This window comes from Cupressus sempervirens, chromosome 10 (assembly GCF_028749045.1).
Source record: "Cupressus sempervirens isolate cs-2001-9-10 chromosome 10, ASM2874904v1, whole genome shotgun sequence".
Classification (NCBI taxonomy): Eukaryota; Viridiplantae; Streptophyta; class Pinopsida; order Cupressales; family Cupressaceae; genus Cupressus; species Cupressus sempervirens.
This window is the reverse complement of record NC_143127.1, coordinates 483931094-483956996: the sequence shown is the minus strand read 5'-3', so window position 1 is coordinate 483956996 and position 25903 is coordinate 483931094. Positions and strand designations below refer to the sequence as shown.

At 37.3% G+C, this 25903-nt stretch overlaps 1 protein-coding gene across 3 annotated transcripts in view; it reads right to left on the bottom strand.

Moving 5' to 3' along the window:
* The window catches only part of EMB2739 (embryo defective 2739), a 66881-nt gene extending 41503 nt beyond the window's left edge, over positions 1-25378 (bottom strand). For 2 of the 3 annotated variants that reach the window (XM_089803115.1, XM_089803114.1), the window contains exon 1: positions 21208-25376. In XM_089803115.1, coding sequence (XP_089659241.1) covers positions 21325-24765 — 3441 coding nt within the window. In that variant the 5' untranslated portion in view covers positions 24766-25376 and the 3' untranslated portion in view covers positions 21208-21324. Of the gene's footprint in view, positions 1-21207 lie in introns of those variants that run through there. The other variant, XM_089803116.1, reaches the window with a different exon arrangement.
* Between the last annotated feature and the right edge of the window lie 525 nt (positions 25379-25903).

Below are 25903 nucleotides of genomic sequence, written 5' to 3'. Positions count from 1 at the left end.
TCACGAATTGTGAAATGGTGAAGAGGTGTAAATAAAACAGAATGATCATAATCTTTCAGGCACCTAGGATTCACCGGCAAATAAACCATGAAATGGTGAAGAGGTGGAGTGAATCAACAAGAACGCAGAAGAGAAATCAGATATGATTAAATTAATTAATTAAACAATTAATTATGCAATCTTTAAAAATGTCTTTTTCAAATCACAAATCGTGATAAGCTAGAACATATATGTTATTCATGAATTTGTTGGGAATCAACAGAAAGAACCGGTTGTTCTGAGAATTCAAAACACCTGGGACTCACCGGGTTGTGTAACCAAGGAAATGGGTGATGAGGTGAGAGAAAGGAATCTGCAATAACATGAAACAGTATCAATTATGACATAACAATGTTTATCATTTTTATTTGAATTATTTAATAGTTCATGAATGATCCTATTAATTGTATCCTCCTGCTGTCAAGTCAAATGGAGTGTTTAAATACCAAGATGCTCAATAGATGACAGATGTTCCAAGTCCAATTCCAGGTAGGGAGGGCCTTTCTCATTGGAGATTGTGTGAGTAAATAAGTTAAGGTCTAAGGTTGGGTGGTTAAGCCCCTGACAATGTTTCACCTCTCCCCAAGTTGTCAGACGTACAACAAACAAAGATAATCTATACATTCAATTGTTGTCGAAAATAGGTATTATCACTTTTATGATGTGTATGCAAGAAGGTAAGATTAATTGAGTTATTTCATCCTCACAATTATTTTACACTTATAAGCGAGAGATAGATTTATGGATTGTCTTTCATTTATATGAATATCAAATATGAGCATATCTTCTAATCTTATGTTATTGCCATAGTTACGAAATTGGAAGGAAAGGAATGATACAGTGGTATCTGGAGCCCTAATTAATTTAGTGGTATCTAGAACCCTAAATGATACAATGGTAACTGAAGCCCTAATTGATTCGGATGTATTTGTAGCCCTAATTGATACAGTGGTATCTGATGCCCTAAATGATCTAGTGGTAATAGAAGCCCTAAGTGATACAATGGTATCTGAAGCCCTAAACAATCCAATGGCAATCGATGCCCTAAGTGATACAATGGTATCTGAAGCCCTAAACTATCCAATGGCAATCGATGCCCTAATTGATACAATGGTATGTGATGCCCTAATTTTATATAGTGGTATTTAATAGTAATTCATCATTTGATTTTGATATAGCAGTATTAGATGGAAATCATTATACGATATTGTTATAGTAGTATTTGTGCACTAATTTGGGTTATTGCAGAAGCATCCCTACAATGATTTATCGATTCAAATTCTAAGGTACATGGATATTATTTTCTATATTAAATTCATTGATGGTGTTTTAAGTTCTTAGTTAAAAAATTTTGTTTAACTAATTTTAACCGTCCATCCCCTTCACATGAACATGACTAATATAACTGTCTTCCTATGAAATTAAAGTAGTAATTGTATTCCTTTGAGTATGTTAGTTGTTAATTAAGACCCGCGAAAACTGGTTGTTACAGTCTTAGAGAGATGGGGCTTGATGAGAGAAGTTGTATCTCCTTGTGAATTAACTTGCTCTTTGTAGAGGGTTACAAGGGAGGACCAAGAGCAAGTTCTGAGTGTGGATCATAATTTTGGAATGCTATAGAAAAGGAGCATTATTTGGTGACTAGTTGGAGCCAATTAGGAATTAGACCCTAAAGGATTCTAGTAGTACATTTCCCTTTGCATCATGCTGGTATCAAAGCCAATAGTTGGTGTTTGGTTGTAGTGTGTTTCAAAGGAAGAGAGTAAACTAGAGGCTAACATCATGCCTCCTAAGGTAATAACTCACTATGCCATCAAGAAGATGGTAGAAGAGTTGCTTGAAGCAATGTTTGGTGAATTGAAACAATCCAAGAGTAAGGACAAGAAATGTGAGTGTGACACAAAAGGAGAAGAAGATGAGGGTGAAGAGGAAACCCCAAGATAAGTAGTGGAATTGCCCACAGACCAAAAGGCATTGTAACTTGTAGATGACCTAAAGTCAATAAGTAGAGAAACTACAGAAAGCTTCCCCATGTATGGTGGAAGTATGGATGCAGAAGAAGTGGTAGAGTGGATTAAGTCACTCAATAATTGTTTTGAGCACAAAGAAATTCTGGATGACAAGAAGGTCAAGTTAGCCAAGTCAAGACTAGAAGGATCCACTCTTGGTGGAATTGTGTGCAAAAGAAGAGAGTGAAGGGAGGAAGAAGCATGATAACTTCATGGGAGAGAATGAAAGCTAGGATCAAGATGCAATTCATGCCTATGGATCATGAAGTGCAAATGAACGAGAAATTACAAAATCTCAAACACAGATATCTAGATGTCAGTGCATACACTAAGAAGTTTCCTAAATTGAGTCCTAGATCTAAGAGAGTGGAAAAAGAATTAGAGAAAGTATCTAGATACTTGAATGGCCTAAGGATGAACGTTCAAAAAGAGATAAATAATATGTTGTACTAGAGTGATGCAGGAGCATCCTTGGTTGTTGGTAATCTTGCATCACCCAAAAATGTATTTGTTGTTTTTATATTTTACAGTTATCTGTCTGATAGTTTGTATTGGCACTCTTGTTTTTTATTTCCAGATTTTGCAGTCTTGGCCTCATATGGTGTACATATCATGGATCATTACCCAAAGTGCACATAATCCTATGTGACGACTGGCAGAAGTTATGCTTCATCTTCTCGGGAACTGATTTCCTGTGTTGCTCTTCATGCGTTGTCTGGTATTTAATTAAGTGTGATTCTTCTATATTTAAGAGTTAGCTTACGCGCTCTTGGATCTAAGCAGATGGTTAACGTGTGGACCTATATGTAATGACCCTTCTTGGGGTTCACATTTAATTCACTTTTAATTCTAAACTTAGGAGTTGGAAAGGTCTTATTTGTTTAAATATTATGGATAACTTATTAGAACCTCAATTACACTTCACTATTAGAAATATAAAACCTTATTTCTCACATAATATGTTCCCCAAAAATATACAAGCTCTTTGAATTATATATATTATATATAAGATAATTATTTCCTATGCAAGAATAAATTATATTTAGTACTATACTCTTTCTACAATAATATTAATATGACTTGAATTAATGCATCTATTTTCGTCTACTATTTTCCTTCCTTGCACTTTATTTTGCTCCTTAATAACTTCAATGATCCTTTACCAATTTTATTTGCTGCTAATTATTTATGCAGTCTTTATACCAACCTTCTTCATTATCTAGTATTATTATTTTATGCAACAGTATATCTCTCCATCCTATGAATTTGACTTGGCTTTAACATAATAAATTCCCTTTTTGTCCTTGTGTTGCTAGTCTCATTTTCTATACTTTTATATTATACTCAACATTCTTTGTTGCCCTTTTGTATGTGGAAATTTCTTATTATCTTCTCTTAACAATAATTCACAGGTGCTTATCTATGTATTAATGAAGTCTATCCTTTATTCTCCTTATCTCCATATACTCACTCGATGCCTTGTAAATCAATTAATCTTATATGACTTGATATTCTGTATTTACTTATTATCAATTATAAATATCCCAACTGTCATATATGATGATTCAGATGGTGGTCACTTATTTTAATATTCCTTATACTCCATCTGCTGCCATATTCACTTTATCTCCTTCCTTTATGTTTTATTGTTGACCTTACATCTCTATTGCTTACTTGTTATTTTATACATAGATCATTGTTTTTCCTTACCAATTGTTATTAAAGCCCTTTATGTGTCTTCCTTTCGATGTACTCCAAGTCGCATGGATTTAGATTTTTAATCTGCTTTATTCCTTTTATCTTTGCCTTCAATTCTCCCTAAGTTTCCCTTATCCAAGGCACTTCTTCATTTTTATTTTTCAATTTATTCGTTGGCTTCCTTCTATTTGCATGTATATATTAAACTCCATCCATCACTTCACCTCTACATGTCTTCTTCCTACTCCTTCGCTTATTACTTGCCTTGTCTTTCCACAACCTTTCTCCGATGATCATGGCCCACCCTACTCAGCAAATTTAAATATATTGTTTTCATTGAGGGACTTGCCTTTTCGTAGCTTGGTGCTTTAGGTAGAAAATTAATTTATTAAGATTGTTCATTAATTTTATATTTATCATTCAATAATGGCATTCTTGATTGTTTTAAATGTTATTTAATATCTTTCTCATTTCTCCTTAAAAATAATTATTATTAACTTAAAAATGATTAGTCACTTGATTTAATAATATCAACATTTGAAGTATAACTAAATCTATTACTATATGAATTTAAAATATAGAGTAAAAATAATTATTATAGTTAAATTCATTATTATAAATGGTTTTCACTATTATAAGTAAAATAATTATATGTATTATTGGATTTAATATATTTGTGTGTACATGCACATCGATATTAATGTCATATTAGTTTATATCTTATAGTCATCATCTATTATTTATTAGCATTAAAGCTCATGAGCTATACCTAAGGTCGCGTAATGTAATATCATGTATTATGTATTTGGTCGTTAATTTTTTGACAGTCAGTCCTATAATGTAATGCACGTTTCCTATTATTGGAGATTGTGAACTCTAGCCAACCTATAAGTCCTAATGGCTATATATGTAATGTTCTTGTGTTTTAGGAGATATCATTTAGGTAGTATCATTCAAGAGGATATTTATAGGAAGCTTGGATAGTGAACTTTGGTCTATAATCTATAGTGTATTTGGTCGTAACCAGGAAGGCCTTATAGCCTCACATATAGTATATTTTATCATGCAAGTTGTCTTATGAATCAATGGAATGTATGGTGAACACTTGATGTAATTGATATGTTGATAATAAAGTGTTTCTTATAATTATATCTTGTGTACTTTTGTTGTATTGTATTTGCTAGGGGCTTGGTCATCTCCTTTAGGAACACACTGCCTTGTACGGCATTAGAATGGTATCAGAGCCAAAGGTTGATCTTGTTGGCGACTTGTCAAAGACTGAGTGGACCTAATAGCTGTTGATATGAACTTGGTTAAGCTTGGAGAGCTTGTGAAGACTTGAATCCTTGATTGTAAGGTGGCAAATTGAAGTTTTGGCTCATAATTGCAAAGGACTTGTTCAAGTTTTGTGGAATCTTGTTACAAACCTGTTGATCCTTGTTGGTGTACAGATCGCCAAAGTTTGAGGAAGTTGCACCTTGTTGAAAGTCAGTATGTCGCTTGGAAGAATGAACCCTAGGAGGTTAGAAAATACATTTAAAGAATTCAAAGCTGAGATGAGAAATGAGATCCAAAATGTCTTGAATGGCTTGAGAAGAAACCTTGAATTCGAAGAAGACTATGTTGAAGCTAGTGAAGATCTTGAAGTCCCTAAAGTAGAAATCCATGCAGAAGAAGAAAGATTATTGAAGGCTATGGCACAAGTTGGCAAGAGTCGTATAGAATGGAAGTTTCACATTATTCTAGTACTTTAGATCCTAAGGAATTGATAGATTGGATTAATGAACTTGAGGGTTGTTTTGAGCTTGAAAATATTGTAGATCCACAGAATAAGTTAAAAGGTCGCGTTGCCTTATAGTGGAAGGAATTGCAAAAGGATAGAGAAGATAACGATGAACCAAAGATTAGTAGTTGCCTTATAGTGGAAGGAATTGCAAAAGGATAGAGAAGATAATAATGAACCGAAGATTAGTAGATGAAAATCTATGGTTTCTAGATTGAAGGGTAAATTCATCCCTGAAGACTATGAACTTGGACTAGAAATTGCAAAACCTAAAGTAGAAAGATATGTCTATGAAAGCTTATACTGAAAACTTTTACAAGCTACAAATTAGATCTAGATATAGTGAATCTCCTAAGGAGGAAGTTGCAAGGCATGTTAATGGTCTGAAATTCAATGTTCAAGATGAATTGAGTATGTTGAAACTTAGCTTAGTTGAAGATGCTTATTAGTATGCATTGAAAGTTGAAGAAAAGTTGGGAAGAAAGCAAGGTAAGCAAGTTACTAAAGTGGATAAGGGTAAGCAACTTGTTTCTAAAAAGAAGTTTATTTTCAAAGGTACTTGTTTTAAATGTGGTAAGGATGGACACTGAGCTTATGAATGCCCTAATGTGAAAGTTGACAAACAAAACTTGGTAGTATAGGAAGAACAAAAAGTGGAATCTTCTGATGTTGATTCAGCTTCATCAGAAGTTAGAGAATCTCTTTTGATGAGGAGAAACATGTTGGCTAGGCATTATGTTGAACCAGTGCAAAGAAGGAACTTATTCCAAACCATTTGTAAGTCTAGAGGCAAACGTTGTAAAGTTATTATACATGAAGGTAGTACTGAGAATCTAGTTTATGAAGAAATGGTTAGGAAACTTTGTTTGCGAAAATTGACACATCCTACTCATCATGGTATTAGTTGGTTTCAAGATGATCATTGGGTGCAAGTTAGAGAACAATGTCTTGTTAATTTCAATATTGGACCTTTTAAGGATGAAGTCTTATGTGGTAGAGTAGACATGAGTGCTTATCATGTTTTACTTTGTAGACCATGGCAATTTGATAGAGGAGCTATACATGATTGCAGAAAGAATATTGTTTCTGTTATAACGGATGGTAAGAGATTTGTTTTAATTCCTTTAAAGGATGAAGAAGTCATCAAAGCAAACAACCTAAGTGTATTTAAGACTTTCAATTTGAAGATAGCAGAACTTGTAGTTCAGATTAATCTCGATATTGGACCTTTTAAGGATGAAGTCTTATGTGATGTAGCTAACATGAGTGCTTGTCATGTTTTACTTGGTAAACTTTGGCAATTTGATAGAGGAGCTATACATGATTGCAAAAAGAATATTGTTACAATTGAAAAGGATGGTAAGAGATTTGTTTTGATTCCTTTAAAGGATGAAGAAGTTATCAAAGCAAAGAAACTAAGTGTTTTAAGACTTTCAATTTGAAGATGGGAGAACCTATGGTTGAGGTTCCTCCTGGTGAAAGACAATTATATGAATCTGTGGTTAAGAATAGAGGTAGAAGAAAGAAAATTTCTAATTAGATGAAGGAATGCAACAAGTATCATTCAATTGATCCTAATAGTTGCAATAGCAGTAGCAGATCTGAGGATTCTGATGACACAGTTGGTTGTAGCAGTAAATTTGGACAAACTTCTATGCTGATTAATGAAGAAGATTTGTGGATTAAGAATGATTTATGTTTTGAATCCTTTCATATGTTCATAAGTCCTTATGGAACATCTTTTAGTCACCTTGGGTGTCTGATCTAGGAGCATCCTTGGGTTGTTGGCAATCTTGCATCACCCAGAAATATATTTGCTGTTTTTTGTTTTACAGTTATCTATCTGATAGTTTGTATTGGCAAACTCTTGTTTGTTATTTCCAGATTCCACAGGCTTAGCCTCATATGGTGGAAATATCATGGATCATTACCCTAAGTGTGCATAATCCTAATGTGACAGCTGATAGAAGTTCTCAGGTGTTGATTTCTTGTGTTGCACTTCATGCGATGCCTAGTATTTAATTTGATGTGGTTCTATACTTAAAGAGTTACCTTACGCGCTCTTGGATCTAAGCAGATGATTAACATGTGGACCTACATCTAAGGCTACATAATGTAATATCATATATTATGTATTTGGTCATTAATTATTTGAGGATCACTCCTATAATGTAATGCACGTTTCCTATTATTGGAGATTGTGAACTCTAGCCGACCTGTGTGTCCTGATGGCTATTTATGTAATGTTCTTGTGTTTTAGGAATTAACATTCAGGTAGTATCATTCAAGAGGATACTTAGAGGAAGCTTGGATAGCGAATTTTGGTTTGTAATCTAGAGTGTATTTGGCTGTAACCAGGAAAGCCTTACAGCCTGATGGAGCCCTATTTTTTTGCGAAAAATCAGGGCCTCCATTTATGATATTGGAGGTTTGAAAATGGATAATAATTGATTGTCAAAAAATCTCATAACCAAATACTGGTCGGTGAAAATGATAAAATCAAATATATACACGGTACAGTTAACATCTGTCTTTTAATTCTAGTCACTTTGAAGTTGTGGTGTAACTCCGTGTTAATTAAGGGTTGTGAATGGACTTATAATGCTTCTCTAATCAGCAAGGTGACCTGCTGAAGTATCCAAAGTCTGTGACAGTCATACTCATGTTTTCATACTGTCATTTGAAATCTACTTTATCATAATCATTTCTAAAAGATTGATCCTTTTTCAAACATTATTCCCCACCATTGGACAGGGATTCCATATCCTTGGCTTATGTCTGACCATCAGAACATTGTTATAACTGTCATGAAAGTAACAGTCAGGAGTTGTTCATTCCTTGGAATTTGTTTATCCCTTACAACAAACCCAAGGACATATTGCTCCCTTTAGAAAGATGTAATCATGGCTATTAAGTGAGCAGAATTCTTTTGCAAAATCATTCATCCAATGGCTGATGAAAGACAAAATGAACAGCTTGACAGATTTTATGGTATAGTCTGAAGAAGCAATACAAGATATAGAAGTAATCATGAAAGTTGTTTTCAAATTAGAATATTTGTGCAGAGATATTTGTTGTGGGAGAGCATAAGACTTCCGATGAAGAGGATAACTAAATAAGCATCCATCATCTGAAGCCATGATGGAGACGGTAGTGTGCCAGAAATAAGCGTGCCTCATAAAAAATTTAATTCTCAAACCAGTGATATATATAAAGCAAAAATCATTAACCTATTAGCAAGAAAGAAACCCGATGGTAAAGGAAGTGAATTGGTTTTCCAATCACGTCAATATCAATGTTGTGTTCATCAACGAACAGTACTGATTAGTATTGGCAATCATTATTAAACGTACAATATCCAGTAAATGAAAAGGAATCTCCAAATGTTTAAAGCTAACTGGCAACAATGAATATTCTGGAATTTACAGCATGCCATCAAGAATATGTTATTATCTGAACAGAGCCCTGTCATCCTTTGCACAAGTGTATGAATCAAGAGTACAAAATACAGCAGAAGATAAAATAACAAATGGAGTGTTGAAATTACCCATGCCTCTATCTTTGAAACATCCAGCGTGTGAAGGGTATCATCCATACGTAGCGGCAATATCATACCTTCAAGGAGGAATATATTTATAGCAAAGAACGAGTACAAGTTCAACTCATACAAGTGATCGAATCAATAGGAAATTTGAAGACAATGATACGAATGGAGGCAACTCAACTATTGGGAGAAGCTTTGAACGAATCAATAATAAAATGCATAGTTCCAATACATATGATATGGAAGGGAAAGATATATTAAAGAAGATTAGAGTCGATGATTAAAATAATTATGTTATGAGAAACTGTGATTTATATTTGAGAGACACAACCTTTGAAATTTGAAAAGTCATGTTGCATTTATTCTTCAATATTCTTAAGAAAAAGTATTTTATATTTACTTACGGAGGGATAAGGGCTACATTATGACTTTGTAATATAAATTCTATTATTTTATTTTAATAATAAAATAAAAAGTTCTTTGTTTATTATTAAAGGTGTGGAGATTTAAACTACAGGCAAATCGTCCTTTGTAATTATTTTCTAGAATTTTGTATACAATTTAAATACCGGATAAGTGAACATGATCATTTAGCATTTTAAATTTGATCATCATAGATATTGTGAAATATTAAATCATTTCCATATCTGTGTCCAGTTTGTCTCCCTACCAAAGGAGTTAAAATTTAATCTGGACTAATTTAAGATTGTATAAATATTTGATCTGCCGCATCTTGATTATTTAATTGTTGGTAGTATAAGTACATAGAATATTATAAAGTTGTATGTTAAAATTCACTGAAGTTGACTCTATTGTCTAGATGAGCAAAGGCAACTGGTTTTTTTTATTATTGAAGTGAGAAAATCTATATATTCCTTCTATAAGCATCAAACTAATTATTATTTAATCATACAAAACATTTAACCATTATCCAGCATCCAGTTTTCGTTTTGATTGAGTTCAAGGACCTTGCCAGTCGGAGAACTCGAGAAGTTTAAATTCGCTATAGAAAAGCCTTGAACCAAATAGTCAACATCTAAGGAGAAGGTCTATCCACCTAGGTGCAGCAGAGCCTAAAGTGCTGGCCAGAACTGATTGAGAAGTCCTATCGAAGAAGTGGCAAGCTCTTGGATTTCCAATCTACGATTTTGGGAACCAACACAGCCTGGCATATAGTATAATTTATCATGTGAGTTGTCTTATGAATCAGTGGGATGTATGGTGAACATTTGATGTAATTAAAAAACTGTTGATAATAAAGTGTTTCTTGCAATTATATCTTGAGTGCTTCTGATGAGTTGTATTTGTCTGGCATATAGCATAATTTATCATGCAAGTTGTCTTATGAACCAGCGGAATGTATAGTGGACATTTGATGTAATCAAAGATCTGTTGATAATAAAGTGTTTCTTGCAATTATATCTTGAGTGCTTCTGATGTGTTGTATTTGATGGGGGCTTGGTCATCTCCTTTGGGGACACACCTGCCTTGTACTGCATCATAGAGACAATGAGCAAATGTTTTCAACTAGCCTTGAAGCTACAAAGGAAAGGAGAGCATAATAACATAGGTAGAAGAAACTTTTGAGGAAGGAACCCATCATGTAGAAATCGTGAGTCAAGTAGTCAAGACTCAAGTGGGGAATCAAGGAACGGAGGTGGTGGATTTAGAGGTTGAAGAAGACCCAATAGAAGGGGTCGGAATGGAGGATCCGAAAAGGAGACCAAGTGTGTTCATTGGTAGATGTTTCAATTACAATCAAGTTGGACATACAATGAGCCAATATTCAAAGAAAGCTTCAAGTTCCCAAGGTGGAGAAAGGAGAAACCTGTTGGTACAAGAGGCTGACTGCTAAAGTATATGCTCACCAATAGGAAGTGTTGCTCGAAATCTTTAAGGAGAAAGCCTAATGATCAAGAGGATCATGCTAAAGGTACCAATGAAGCAAGAACCTCCACAAAGGAAGACCTTGTTCAAGACAAAAGGTAAGGTTCAAGGTAAACTTTGTAAAATTATTGTAGATTCTAGTTCTACTGAGAATGTGATTTAAACTGAGATGGAAGAGAAACTTAAACTAAAGAAAGTGCCTCATGTTAGTCCTCATAAGATGTCCTAGTTAAATAAAAGTCAAAATTTTATGGTAGATAATAAGCGGGTTTGGGTGGGCTTTGAAATAGGAGACAGCAAAGATAGGATATTGTGTGAGATCATACCCATGGATGCTTGTCATCTCCTATTTGGTTGTTCTTGGCAATTTGATGTCAAAGCACAACATGATGGGGAGAAAAATACCTCTCATAACAAAGACTGGGAAAAGATATAGAATGGATCCTCAGCCAAAACATAAAGGGGAGAAAGATAGTGGATCAAATGTGATGTTCGATAGTGGTAAACAGTTTCTAGATCTAATGAAAGCGAAGAAGAGTCATGGGTATGCTTTGATAGTAAAACCAAAAGATGGTCCTAATTTGCAGCCTGATGAAAAGTAGGAAGTGCACAAGAAGTGCAGAAGTTGTTGAAGTATCAAGGTATAGTGTATAGTGGTGGAGGACACCCCTAATTCCTTGCCCCCTGTGAGGGACATAAGTCACCAAATAGATCTAATCCTTGGGCTACTTTTCCTAATAAACCGACATATAAGATGACACCTTTGCAAAATGAAGAGATAGCTATGCAAGTTCAAGAACTCTTTGATCAAGGTTTGATTAGAAAGAGCTTAAGCCCGTGTGTAGTCCCAATTGTGCTCTCCCCAAAGAAGGAATGGGAGACTCAAGGAATATAAACAAGCTTACTGTAAGATACAAATTTCCAATGCCACGAACACAGGATCTCATGGACTATCTTGAAGGGTCATGTTATTTTCAAAATTTTGATTTAATGTCAATGGAAAATTGTCTTTAAAACCAATGAAGATCTCTATGAATGGCTTGTAATGCCATTTGGTCTTAGCAATGTTCCAAGCACATTTATGTGCCTAATGAATGAGGTATTGGTTGAGTTTAATGGGAAATTTGTAGGTGTCTATCTTGATGACATTCTTGTTTTTAGCAAGACTAAGGAAGAGCATCTAAAGAACCTTGAGCAGGTATTGAGAAAGCCGCATAAGGAGAAGACAATGATCAATCTAGACAAATGTGAGTTCATGAAAATTGAATTGGTGTATTTGTGTTTTGTTATTTCCAAGTATTGTCTAAAAATGGACCCCTCTAAGGTATAAGCAACCCTTAATAGGCCCACACCTAAATCTGTTGGGGATGATAGGAGTTTTCATGGGCTAGCTACCTTCTATAGGAAGTTTATAAGAGGATTTAGTTATATTTGTACCCCTATCCTAATGATGGGGACACAACCCAAGAACAGAATGGAAACAACAGAAAAGGGAAATTATATTAACTGAGAAAATAAGCTAGTACAACCAGTACAGGAAAATAAACTTCAAAACATGCCCTAAGGGCTTACAATAGCATAAATCTGGAGATAATTTCTCCTTATGGTACCTCCTCTCAAACTCCACTCCGAACTGCCTTTTACAATGCCAGAAATCTCCTTAAATAGACCCCGGAGGGTTACGGACTAGGAGTACATTCTAGGAAGTGCTAGTAGGCATCCACCGACAAAATAGAATGTTCCAGAAGCTACGTTAGAAGTCGGTGCAAATCTAGAAGAATCCAAAAACGGTAACCGAACTTTCGGGAGGCATAACTTTTGAACCGTAGCTCCGATTGACGAACCGTTTACATTTTCGGAAAGCTCTCGAAGTGCTCTATAGCCCTATGGACCAGCTTCGCTCGTCCCCCATTTTTCGACCCTTTTCGAGGTCATTTAATGCCCCAAACCTGACTTTGAAGCATTCTTAGGAGGTCTCCAAAACCCGAAAAACTGCAATAACTTTCAGACCGTGGGGCCTTTTGACCTGATTCTTTTTCTGGAATGCTCTAAATCACATTTATATTCATCGGGCCAATTCACACCTTCTAGGTCACCAAAATGATGGCCAAATTGCATGCTCCTATTTTTTCGGGATTTTCAAACACACTGATAGTTGAACTGTGAGAGTTGGAACCTTTATTTGACCCAAATGGGTATCCAAAAATGTAAAGACATGAAACAGAAACTAAGTCTAAGTACATTTTTTTGGGTGACACAGGATTGCCCTTATACCTCTGGATGCTCCTGCATCAGACACCCAGGGTAGATTGAAAAGTGACCCTGTCACTTTATGGATGGTAGAGGAAATCCCAAATGGGAAACCTCAGCTGCTGAAATCCAAGTTGAGTCCTCGATCGACCATCCTTTCCATTTGACCAAATACTCTTCATACTGCCTATTTCTGGTACTCCTACCCACACGATGATCTAGAATGTCTTCTATCTCCTCCTTCTTAGAAGCAGGAATTGGACATGGCTCTAAAACCAGCTCCTCATCTGCACCATCATCATGATACTCTGTTAAATCTGCAATGTTGAAGATGGGAGAAATGTGAATACCATCTGGCAGCTCCACCTCATATGCATTTCCTGAGTCATGTTTCTTCAAAAATTTGCAGGGGCCAAATTTCTTCATTTTCAGCTTGTTGTAAATACCGGCTGGAAATCTTTCTTTTCGTAAGTGCACCATGACTAGATCCCCTACTTGGAATTCCTTATGTCTTCTCCTTTGATCAGCCCTAGCTTTATATTCTTGATTCATCTTGGTAATGTGTGCTTGAACCTCCTCATGTAGACGCTTGATATGTTCAGCAAATTCTTCTGCTTCAGCACTTCTCCTCTCCCCTTGTTCTATCTTCCTCAGCTCTGGTGCAGTCCTTGGGCTACTCCCATATACAATTTAGAATGGTGATTTTCCAGTACTCCTATTTACGGAGTTATTATAAGCAAACTCTGCCTGTGGTAGAATCAAATCCCATCCCTTGGGCTTATCCCCAACTAAACATCTCAGCAAATTGCCCAAACTTCTATTTACCACTTCTGTTTGACCATCAGTCTGTGGGTGATGCGTGGAACTGAATTTTAGGTCTGTTCTCAACTTCTTCCACAATGTCCTCCAGAAATACCCCACAAATTTAGTATCTCTGTCAGAAACTATACTCCTTGGAAGACCATGTAGTCTTACCACCTCTTTGAAAAACAAGTCTGCAATATGGACAGCATCATAAGTTTTGTGGCATGGAATGAAATGTGCCATTTTGGAGAACCTATCAACCACCACGAATACTGAGTCATTACCCCTTTGTGTCCTTGGCAATCCAAGAACAAAATCCATACTTATGTCCTCCCATGGCCTTGATGGAACAGGCAACGGCTGATATAGACCAGTATTGTGACTAAACCCCTTGGCAACTTGACAAACCCGGCAACTTTGTACGAACTTCTTCACATCCTGTGAAATTTGAGGCCAAAAATAATGTTCTCTAAGAATGGAAATGGTCTTATCTCGACCAAAATGTCCTGCCATTCCTCCACTATGTTTCTCCTTAATCAGATTTTCCCTCATGGAACTCCTTGGAATGCACAATTGACTACCTTTGAACAACATGCCATCCTGAATCAAATAGTCTAACCACTTGATTCTATCTACAGCAACAGGTTCTTTACAAGCTTTCCATGCTTCAGCAAAATCAGGATCCTCGGGGTACAAATTCTTGAGTTCATCAAACCCAACTACTTCAACCTGCATTACTGTAAGCAGTGACTGTCTCCTACTTAGTGCATCTGCAACCCTGTTAGATTTTCCACTTCTATGCTTCAACACAAATGTATAACTCTGCAAGAATTCTACCCACTTCATATGCCTCTGATTCAATTTACCTTGGCTATTTAGGTACTGTAATGCCTGATGATCAGTATACAAAACAAATTCCTTTGGCAATAAATAATGCCTCCATTTCTTTAAGGCCTGAACTATTGCATAGAATTCTTGACCATAAACAGAATACTTCTTCTTTGCATCATTCAATTTTTCACTAAAATATGCAATAGGCTTACCTTCTTGGCTTAATACAGCCCCAATAGCGCTACCACTAGCATCACAATCCACCTGGAACACTTTTCTAAAATCTGGAAGTGCCAACACAGGCTGTTCAGTCACCTTCTTCTTCAGCAATTCAAAACTTCTCGCAGCTGCTGTAGTCCATTTGAACTCTTTTCTATCCCCTCTTATTGTATCAGTTAGGGGTGCACATATGCCACTGAAATTCTTAATAAACTTCCTGTAAAAACTAACCAGACCATGAAATGATCTTACCTCAGTAGCAGTCTTTGGAGTAGGCCATTCCAAGATGGCTTTTACCTTCTCTGGATCCATTTTGAGACCTTCAGGTGATATAACAAATCCCAAATAGACTAACTCCCTTTTTGCAAAGACACACTTCTTTAGATTAATTAACAGTTTCTCTTCCCTTAGCCTTTCAAGGACACTACGAATATGCAGTAAATGTTCTTCCAAAGTCTTGCTGAAAATTAAAATATCATCCAAATAGACAATAACAAATTTTCCCAAGAACTTCTTAAGTACCTCATACATGAGCTGCATGAAGGTGCTTGGGGCGTTCGTCAATCCAAAGGGCATGACTAACCACTCATAAAGACCCTCCTTGGTCTTGAAGGTTGTTTTCCACTCATCTCCTTCTCGAATCCATATCTGATGATAGCCACTCTTCAGATCTATCTTTGTGAAGTACTGAGCTCCACTCAAGCAGTCCATAAGATCATCCATCCTTGGCAAAGGAAACCGGTACTTGATGGTTATCCTATTTATAGCTCAGGAATCTGTACACATCCTCCACTCTCCATCCTTCTTTGGTGCGAGTACTGCAGGTACTGCACATGGACTCAGGCTCTCTCGAATCAAGCCCTTCCTCAACAGCTCCTGAACCTGTCTATTTAGCTCCTCTGTTTCAGTAGGAGTCATCCTGTGAGCAGCCTTGTTAGGCAAACTAGCTCCTGGAATCAGATCTATCTGATGACTGATTTGCCTTACTGGTGGCAATCCATCTGGAACATTATCAGAGATAATATCTCCAAATTCCCCTAATAAATTTGAAACTTCAAATGGTATTTCACTACTACCTTCTTTATCTTTCCTAGGAATCAAAGCATAGCACATATGTTGATGTTTCATGCCATCTAAAAACTTCCTTCCATCAACAAGACAAATCCTAGCACTGCTACATACCTTTTCACCTTCCTTTTTCATGGGCTTCAATTTGTGGCGAACTCCATCCTTTGTCAGAGAGTATGTGTTTGCATGTCCATCATGTATTGCATGTCTATCAAACTGCCATGGTCTACCCAACAATAGATGGCAAACATCCATCGAAATAACATCACAGAGAACTTCATCATGGTAACTCCCAATTTTGAATTTTACTAAACATTGTTCACTTACCAGGACCTTATGATCATCTTTTACCCAATAAATCCGATAGGGCTGGGGATGTTTCTCCCTCTTGAGCTTCAGCTTAGAGACCATCTCTTCTGATACCAAGTTATCAGTGCTACCACCATCAATGATCACATCACAACATTTATCCTCACACTTGCATCTGGTACGGAACAAACTCCTCCGTTGTCCTGGTTCATTCTCACCACTTAGTAGGACTCTTTCATTTACCAAGGTCTCTCCTCTTTCTGCATCCTCTGAATGTGATGATTGTGCATCCTCATCCACATGAGCAACCCTAGCTTGGCCCTCAGCTCTCCTATCTGTCCTTCCTTGTTGTTGAGGGCATTCAAAGGCACGATGACCTTCTTCATTGCAATGGAAACAGGTACCACGGAAGCCTCCTCTTCCTTGTCCACGTCCTCTACGTCTTCCTCTCTGATTTCCAAAGTCTTGGTCACGAAAGCGGTTGAAACCCTCATTCCTCTGGTTCCTGCTAGTACCCTCATCTTCATTTTTCTTTTGTGTTTCATTGCGGCCTCCAGATGATCTACCGCTTCCCCTTCCTCCTTGACCATGCCCTCTTTGTCTTCCTTCAAACCTTTTATTCAGCTTCTCTTCAACTCGTAGGGCAAACTGGTATGCCTCTTCAACGCTGATCATTCTTACTAGACTTAATTCCTCCTGGATGCTTGGTCGCAACCCACTGATATAACGAACAACCTTCTCCTTATTTGCTTCTGCATGCCCTGCTCTAATCAAGAGTCGGTAAAACTCCTCTGTATAGTCTTGGACTGATCTTCCTGCTTGCTTTAACGCATGCATCTTCTTAAACAGATCCAGCTCCTAGTCCACAGGAATGAACTGCTTCTTCAATTTGTCCACCATGTGATCCCATCTTGTGATCTTCTCCTTTCCTCTTCTATTTCTTTCCAATTGAAACTCTTGCCACCAGATTTTGGCATGGCCTTTCAGTTTGGCCTTTGCAAACTTAACCCTATCTGGGTCCCTGATATCCTCATACTCAAAGTATTCTTCCAATTCACTGATCCAATCGATCAACTCATCTGGTTTCAGATTTCCTGAAAATACACCCACTTCAATTGTAGGTCTTTTCCCAAACTTAGTAATGGCCCTAAAAAGCCTTTCCTCTACAGGATTCAGAACTTCCCCGTCAACTTCCTCTTCTGGTCCCATTACTTCTTCTTCATTGTCATCCTCACTGTTGTCACCTATGGCAATATTTGCTCCTCTACAAAGCTCCTCTTGCAATGCCTGCACCTGCCTTTGGAGGGCTCTAACCTCCTCAGGATTAATAGCTCTGGCCCTTCCACCACGCTCTCTTCGTGGAGGCATCTTCTAACTCGAACCCACAACCACACAGTTCTGGTGCAAACTGCCTCACAGTCAGCGCTCTGTCTACACACTCAGGAAAATCAGCTCTAATACCACTTGATGGGGACACAATCCAAGAATAGAATGGAAACAACAGAAAAGGGAAATTATATTAACTGAGAAAATAAGCTAGTACAACCAGTACAGGAAAATAAACTTCAAAACATGCCCTAAGGGCTTACAATAGCATAAATCTGGAGATAATTTCTCCTTATGGTACCTCCTCTCAAACTCCACTCCGAACTGCCTTTTACAATGCCAGAAATCTCTTTAAATAGACCCCGGAGGGTTAAGGACTAGGAGTACATTCTAGAAGGTGCTAGTAGGCATCCATCGACAAAATAGAATGTTCCAGAAGCTACGTTAGAAGTCGGTGCATATCTAGAAGAATCCAGAAACGGTAACCGAACTTCTGGGAGGCATAACTTTTAAACCGTAGCTCCGATTGACGAACCGTTTACATTTTCGGAAAGCTCTCGAATCGCTCTATAGCCCTATGGTCAAGCTTAGCTTGTCCCCCATTTTCCGACCCTTTTCGAAGTCATTTAATGCCCCAAACCTGACTTTGAAGCATTCTTAGGAGGTCTCCAAAACCCGAAAACTGCAATAACTTTCAAACCGTGGGGCCTTTTGACCTGATTCTTTTTCTGGAATGCTCTAAATCACATTTATATTCATCTGGCCAATTCACACCTTCTAGGTCACCAAAATGATGGCCAAATTGCATGCTCCTATTTTTTCGGGATTTTCAAACACACTGATAGTTGAACTGTGAGAGTTGGAACCTTTATTTGACCCAAATGGGTATCCAAAAATGTAAAGACATGAAACAGAAACTAAGTCTAAGTACATTTTTTTGGGTGACACAAGATTGCCCTTATACCTCTGGATGCTCCTGCATCACCTAAACACCATCAAAGGGGGAATGAAATGTAAGTTTTCTTGGACTGATAAGGTGCATGAGAGATTCCAATTTTTTAAGCAAAAAGTCAAAGAATTGCCTACCCTGGTGCTTCCTGATTTTCAGAAGCTTTTCACAGTGGAGGGTGATACTAGTAAGCAAGCCATTGATGCAGAACTGAGTCAGCCAGTAGCCTTCTTCTCAAAAAAGTTGAATGAAGCCAAGCAAAGGTATTCTATTTATGATCTGGAGCTATATGCAATGGTGCAAGATCTTAAAAAGTGGAGACATTATTTTCTTCCAAAGGAATTCATAGATTTATAAATGTTATTCATGATTATAGATATATAATATATATATATATATAGATAGAGAGAGAGAGAGAGAGAGATGATGCTATGTTCTATGATGATTCGATGAACGATCACTGATTTTAGATTTATAAATGTTATTATGTAGCTATGATGAATGTTACACAATGTTATATAATTCATGACTATTTTTGAAATTTCAGATTTTCATATATATATATATAGAGAGAGAGAGAGAGGGCGGGGGGGGATGGGGGGAGGTGTATGCATCCCCTGCTCAGGGCAAAAAATCTCAGAACTCCATTCCCCATCCCCCAGTCCAAGAAACACAGGATAACATAGTTTTAAACACATAATTAAAAAAGGTGCAATAGGCCCACCCCAAGCCATCCCCACGCTACACCCAAAAGTGGAACTTTGGCCCTGGGTGGCAAGCAGCATGGACACCCAATTGGAGACCCTACCTACTGTAGTGTTTGTACCTTCTTTCCTTGTTTGTGCTTCATCTCCTAAGATTTAATAGTCATCATTATAGAGTTGGAGAGGAGATAGTAATGGAGGTTCCTTGATTGTCCTATATAAGCCCAAGAGTCGAGCTTTGGCCCTCTTGGCCCAAGTAGTAGGCAACATGGACATCCACCCAAGGTCCCTGCCTAGATGGCAATCCTCCTCCCGTTACACCTCCTTCCTTCTATAATGATGGAAGTTTACAACTAATTATGGATACATGCATTCTATATCAAATCATAAATATATATTCTTATATATATATATATATATATATATATAGAGAGAGAGAGAGAGAGAGAGAATCGACCATTAATGCAAAGACAATGGTAATGCCACAGGAGTTATTAATGGATCAATCTAAATGTTGTAGTAACAGCTCTGAAATACAAGGGTTTGTTATGCCCAATGTGGATGCTCCTTCTAATAGCAATGGATGCTACTGCATAATATAATTTGGATTTCTGTATTGAGTCTATCTGATGTATGACACTGAATGATGATGGTAATCTCTACCCTTTAATGCCTAAGAGCCAATATAACAAAGTAATCTATATATTTATATGCATGAGTAACTTGCTGTTTACTGTTTTATTTAATGTGCATGCACTCTGTATTAGAGGCTGATTGATCTTCTTTGCTTATCTTCCATTGCTACCTTTGAGTGTCAGCCTTACTATATAAATCCTTCAATTAGTAATGGAGAATTGTGTCTTTTCGATGGTCACAACCCTCTCAAGAATAGCATCTCATGTAAACGACTGTTGCCCCTTAACAAATTGCTGTTGTTTTAATTTATTACAATTGCTCCCTTTATGATTAAAAATCATGTGTTAGATTGATGTTCTTAGCATTTAGATTGCTGGAACGATGCTGACTTAGGCTGCTGACCTTAGATCATCCACAGTGTGTAGTGTCGCTTAAGGATGATCTCTATTCCCAATACTGGTCGCTCCTAATACAACTAATGATTCCAATTGTCTTCCTCTTGAAAAACAAAATTAATATCTGAAGGCAATTTATATTTACTGTTCATGTGGGGGCATTACATTGTGGCTGTAATTGAGTTTTAGGGGCATTACATCTACCTACTTTGTTCAGTTCTGTTAGATGAATAACATAAATGGTGTTTCTATAACCCTTTTGCCTCATTTGGGGCTCCAGTAGATTTCTAGTCATTGGGATATGGCATTTGTGTTAGAAATTTGACAAGAATATGTAATTTTTCTCACAAATAATCTGTATTTTCTCTCTCCCCTTCTTTTTGAACAAAACAAGGAGGGCCGTTCTAACGTTTTCCCTTTATTGGTTAAAAGCTCCCAAATAAAGCGCAATGCATACACTACATTATGATCATTTTGTCTAAGCTGCCAGGGTTGATGGATTTATGTTATGCAATAACCAATGAGAAAGTGAATAAAAAAAGCCCTTTACTGCAAACATTTGTTAATGTTTGAGATTTCAAAAATAAAATGAAAATAAGTATGAATTATAATCTATTGAAAATATGAAATTATAAACAATGTAAGCAACGTTATCAAATAAAAAGTCTACTTTAACAAAGAACCCCAATAGTCACTTTTTAATTTTTCAAAGGCCCGAAGGAAAAAGAGACTTCTTTTAATAACTTAGAATATTACCTTGAAGTCCTGACGATGCTTTTATAACACAAAGCTGAATAGAATATAGTTTAATCAGCAAGCTGGATGTTTCCAAACAAAATTCATACATCAAGCTCAGTAATTTGTAGCAACCATTTATCTGAAGGAAGCATTGCTGATCACTTTTAATAGGCAGGCCTTAATTTCTGGAAAGCTTGAAATTGTTGGGCTTTTGGAACACATGTTCTCATCCACATCATGACTGTCGAGAAAATTTATTAAGGTTTTAATTGCAGCCAAATTCAATTTCTCTGTACAAGATTCATTCCCAACATTTGTAGTCCGAATGTCATCCATGCAAGCATTTGTCCACTCTGTTAGGCATGGGATGAGTGCTGACCTTTTGGCCACCAACCAACTTGCTATTACAGAAGCTGCAAAATTTGCATATCTTTTAGGTAGGCATAGTATGGCATTTAAAAGCTCAGATGATGGATTCTGGGACCTTAAGAATGTGAGAAGACCGGAAACTGTGCCCGCATGCACCAAAGGATTAAAAGTGTCGGCACAAAATCTCAGAAGTGTCACCATAAATGGAACCTCACAGACTTGTAACTCAGATATCAGTAAATGCCAAAAACACTGTTGTTCGCTAAAATCCCAGTCAACTGAACTTTTTATTAAACTGCAAAGATTTTGTGGATCCTGTCCAAAAACAGAAAATTCCTTCAGACTTAGTTTGATTTCAAATCTCAAGAGTTCTGAAGGAACCATAAAGCACACAAGCAACTGAATGACACCTTCTTCTCCAGTGGATAAATCTGACAGGTAATGGAAAATGCATCTAAAAACCTGATGTGACCTTCTGACACTCCATAAGCACAATATTCTTAGATCTTTTGAGAATGAATGACTTGCATTTTGGTTGATGTTTTGTTCATGATTTGCTAAGCATCCATCTGATTTTTCTAGCAGTAGCATCCTGTTTTGGTCTGAATTGAACAATTGAGGCATGGGTGTAGATGAATTCGTCAATACAAGGAACTGTTTATATGCTCTAAAAGCTTCCTCCACCATGATGGAAAACTGTTCGATCCCAATATTCTCTGTATGTTGTACACAACTGAAAGAAGCTTTCTTTGCATGAGCGTAAAGGGAGTACTTTTGAGCTTGCCACTTCAATAGAGACTGTGATCTCTGTGATCTGTCATTTTCTAAAACCTTGTACATGTCGGTTAATCCATGCTCCTCTTGTATAGCATTTGTCAATAAGGCATCCAGTCCATCCAAATTTTGGTTTAAATAACACTTGTCCAAAATCGGTTTCATACCTGATATCTGCTCTAGTTCATTGGCAAGAGTAGATGCATAACAGAGTAATCGTGGACGAACAGCTAAACCAGTTTTATGCCAAAAGAAAAGCATTTCTTGCAATTTTGGGTGCTGATACAAAGTATAGATGCGAAGAACAACAGAAGTTGCAGACATTATTTCATCTCTTTCCAACCCATCTGCCATTTGAGTAAGTGGTGAAAACATCTCATGTCCCCCAACCTTCAATGCATTTTCTATCCGCAGAGCTAAATCTTCAGTCATTTCTTGAGAAGAATCTGCAGAAAGATTGAAAAGATTATATCCTCTAGCTGGAACATCAACATCTTGCCCAGAAATGCCCAAAAACAACATTAGTATTTTATCAAGCAATTCAATGGCAGACTCATCTGACCTCTTCACAATTTCAAGAAGATTATTTATAGAAATTATTTTTGAATCGTCAGTAGGTATTTTCTTCTGCTGCACCGGAGTAACTCCATCATCACTACATTTTATCTGCTGCTGCACAGTACTTTCCAGATCATTTAAACACAATCTCTTCTGTCGTACACTACCATCTACATTATCATCACGTGATCTCTTTATTTTCTCGGTACTAGCCATATCCAATTTCTTATCGCATGAATCATTTTTCCTAGGTTCTGGAACATGACACTGATTCCCTTCGTGGCACTTAGTAGATGCTGAATTTTGACCTGTCAATTGCAACCCGAACACGCCTTGCTCTCTACTATTTACCATGGGCACTTCCGTGCTCTTCTTTCCAGAACTGTCTCCAATGCTACGATCAATTTTGGACTTGGGGGCCATCTCTGTCATCTTTGTTTGAGGCATTTCTGCAATACTGTTGTCAATCTTCGCATTTACCATGGAGTAGGAGACAAGTTTCTCTCTAAGGGAAGGGGCAATAAGGTTGCATGACAATAAGGGATCCAATGACTGGACAACACCCTTTCTGATCAATTTCTCGAAGGAAGAAGAAACACCTAGACGAATAAACTCCCTCCTATCAGGATCAAAATTCTCCATCAGAAGAAACAAGAACTCCAAAAGTGATTGTGTCATATCTACATACTTGGGAATCGAATGGACGATCAGCAGAATGGCAGGCTCAATATTCATGATATTATCAATCTGATTTCTGAAAAAAAGCCAGTCATAAAATAATGACAATTTAGCATTTGCCGCGACAAAATTACTCCTACAGCATTTCAAAAGCCACCCAATGACAGCCCACCTGGAAATAACATCAGATTGAAGTATCTCGTTTGGCGGATGATGTGCACAACAAATAAACCTAATGAGATCACAAATTAGGGTTTCACTTTCAGGGGCAACAAGAAACCGATTGGCAAACCATGCCTGGTACCTTCTCTGGTAACCCCATTTAACATGGGTCAACATAAACCGAATCTGGATTTCCATTTCTGGCGTCACCCTGGACACCAGGTACCTTGTTGGTGTCCTAGTCAAATACAATCGCGAAACAACCTCAGGCTTAGCCAACAAATCCTTCAAAATCAAGTTAAACTCGGCAACACATGCCACATCTTTCAAAAGCCTCACAAGTTCCCTCCCAATACAAGTACAATCCTCAAACCTCTCCCTCAAAACCCTAACGCAAAATTCAGTTTCAGTTTTCTTCAGAACACTAAAAGATGCATCTCTAAACTTCAAGTGATCTCGAAGTAAACACAAGTAAGTGAAGACCGCGCCTGCAAGCACTCCCTGATTGCTCGTAACCCAAACCCAGTGGCCCTGCAATATGCGAACCAACTCGAGCGCTAGCCAGAGGTTAGGTGGGGTAAAGTCCCCTCCGGCAATTCTTCTGAGCAAAGTAAGGCATAGGAGTTGCACATCCGTGGCCTGTAATTCAACCAGCTGTTTAAAAATCCAAATGAGTTGGCGCTTTGCATGCTCCAGCAGCTTGGGGTAGCATTCATTCACCAGCCTAATAAGAAGGTGGACCAATGAGGCATATCCATCTGTGACTATGGCTTTCAGGTAGGTAAGTTCCATTTGAGCTTGCTGCTGCTGTTGGGTCAAGATGGCATACAGAAGGGCTTGGATTAGGCGTTGATATTCGTGAGGAGACTGTGGCAATGTACATCTTAAATGCCACTGTCCCTTTTTCTCCCTCTCCCTCCATGCTTCCAGCATCACCCTCTCCAGTCCATTTTCTGCTTCGTAAGCACCCCGTACCATCATCTCTCCTTCTCCCTCTCCCATTTTCTCCAACTTCTGTCCCTCTTCTCCTCTCATCTGCCTAAAATACAAGTAACTGTTATCACACTGATCATCCCCACCAACACTTGATGTTTGACTTTTATACAACTCCTCCTAGTTTAACACCAAATCTGAACCGGTATAAGTTCCAGCGAGCCAGTTAAAAATTACAGACCCTGTCATAGTGTCATGCATTCAACCCTGCAACAGTATGAGTAAGGTTCCGATAAAAACTATATGTTCGTTTTCATTAAAAAGTGTAACTGCGCAGAAGTTTTAACTAATATAGAATTCTTTTTCTCCGAAGCGGAAAGCCCTTGTATATGTAATGTTGGTCGGTCCATCCATGAAAGACCCTGGCAATTAAGCCCCTCACTGGATTCTGAATAAAGTTGTTTTCCCTTTCTCATTTGTATTTGGGTTTGTTTGCCTCGGAGGAAGACATTCGTTCGTACTCCATATATTCTGAGAAAACATTTCTACGACAGTTTCTCTGCTTGAACAAGGAAAAGAACGTAGTTATATCATTGGCGAGAGAACTTCCCAAACGGACTCTGAGCTGAAGCACATGAGCTAACGATTATCGCTCGGGAAGTCGACTGCCATTAAATTTTCTTCCGGAACGAGGTCTTCAATATTTAGGCGGTCCATGAATTCATAGGTATTTGGAAAGTTTCAGCTTCTTTATTGGTCTAATAATATATTGTTGTTGAGATTTTTATTTTATTTTTTTAAATAATGATTTCTTGGATATAACTAATTCTCAAACGAACTTATTGAAATTGAATATGAAGGGGGCGCCCTTTATCATAGGAAGGTAGTTGTGGCGTGAGAGACCCCTATTATTTTATGGACTTGCAACTGCTCCTACTATTGTAGTCTATGCATGGCCCATAGAATAGTAGCAACCTCCCACCCTGCAGGAGTTCTACTATGGCAAAGGATGACCCCCCTCTGATTCAATTTCAATGGGCTCATTTGACAATCAGTCATGTGCGGGGAATGACTATTTAAAAATAAATAAATTACAATCTTAGCAAAAATACATTAGACCAATAAAGAAGCTAAAATTTTCTAAAACATTACCTCTAACAAATAATTGAATTGCAAATTATAGTAAATTTACTTTAATTTATTGCAGGTTTCAAGACTAACCAATTGTAAATAGCTCACT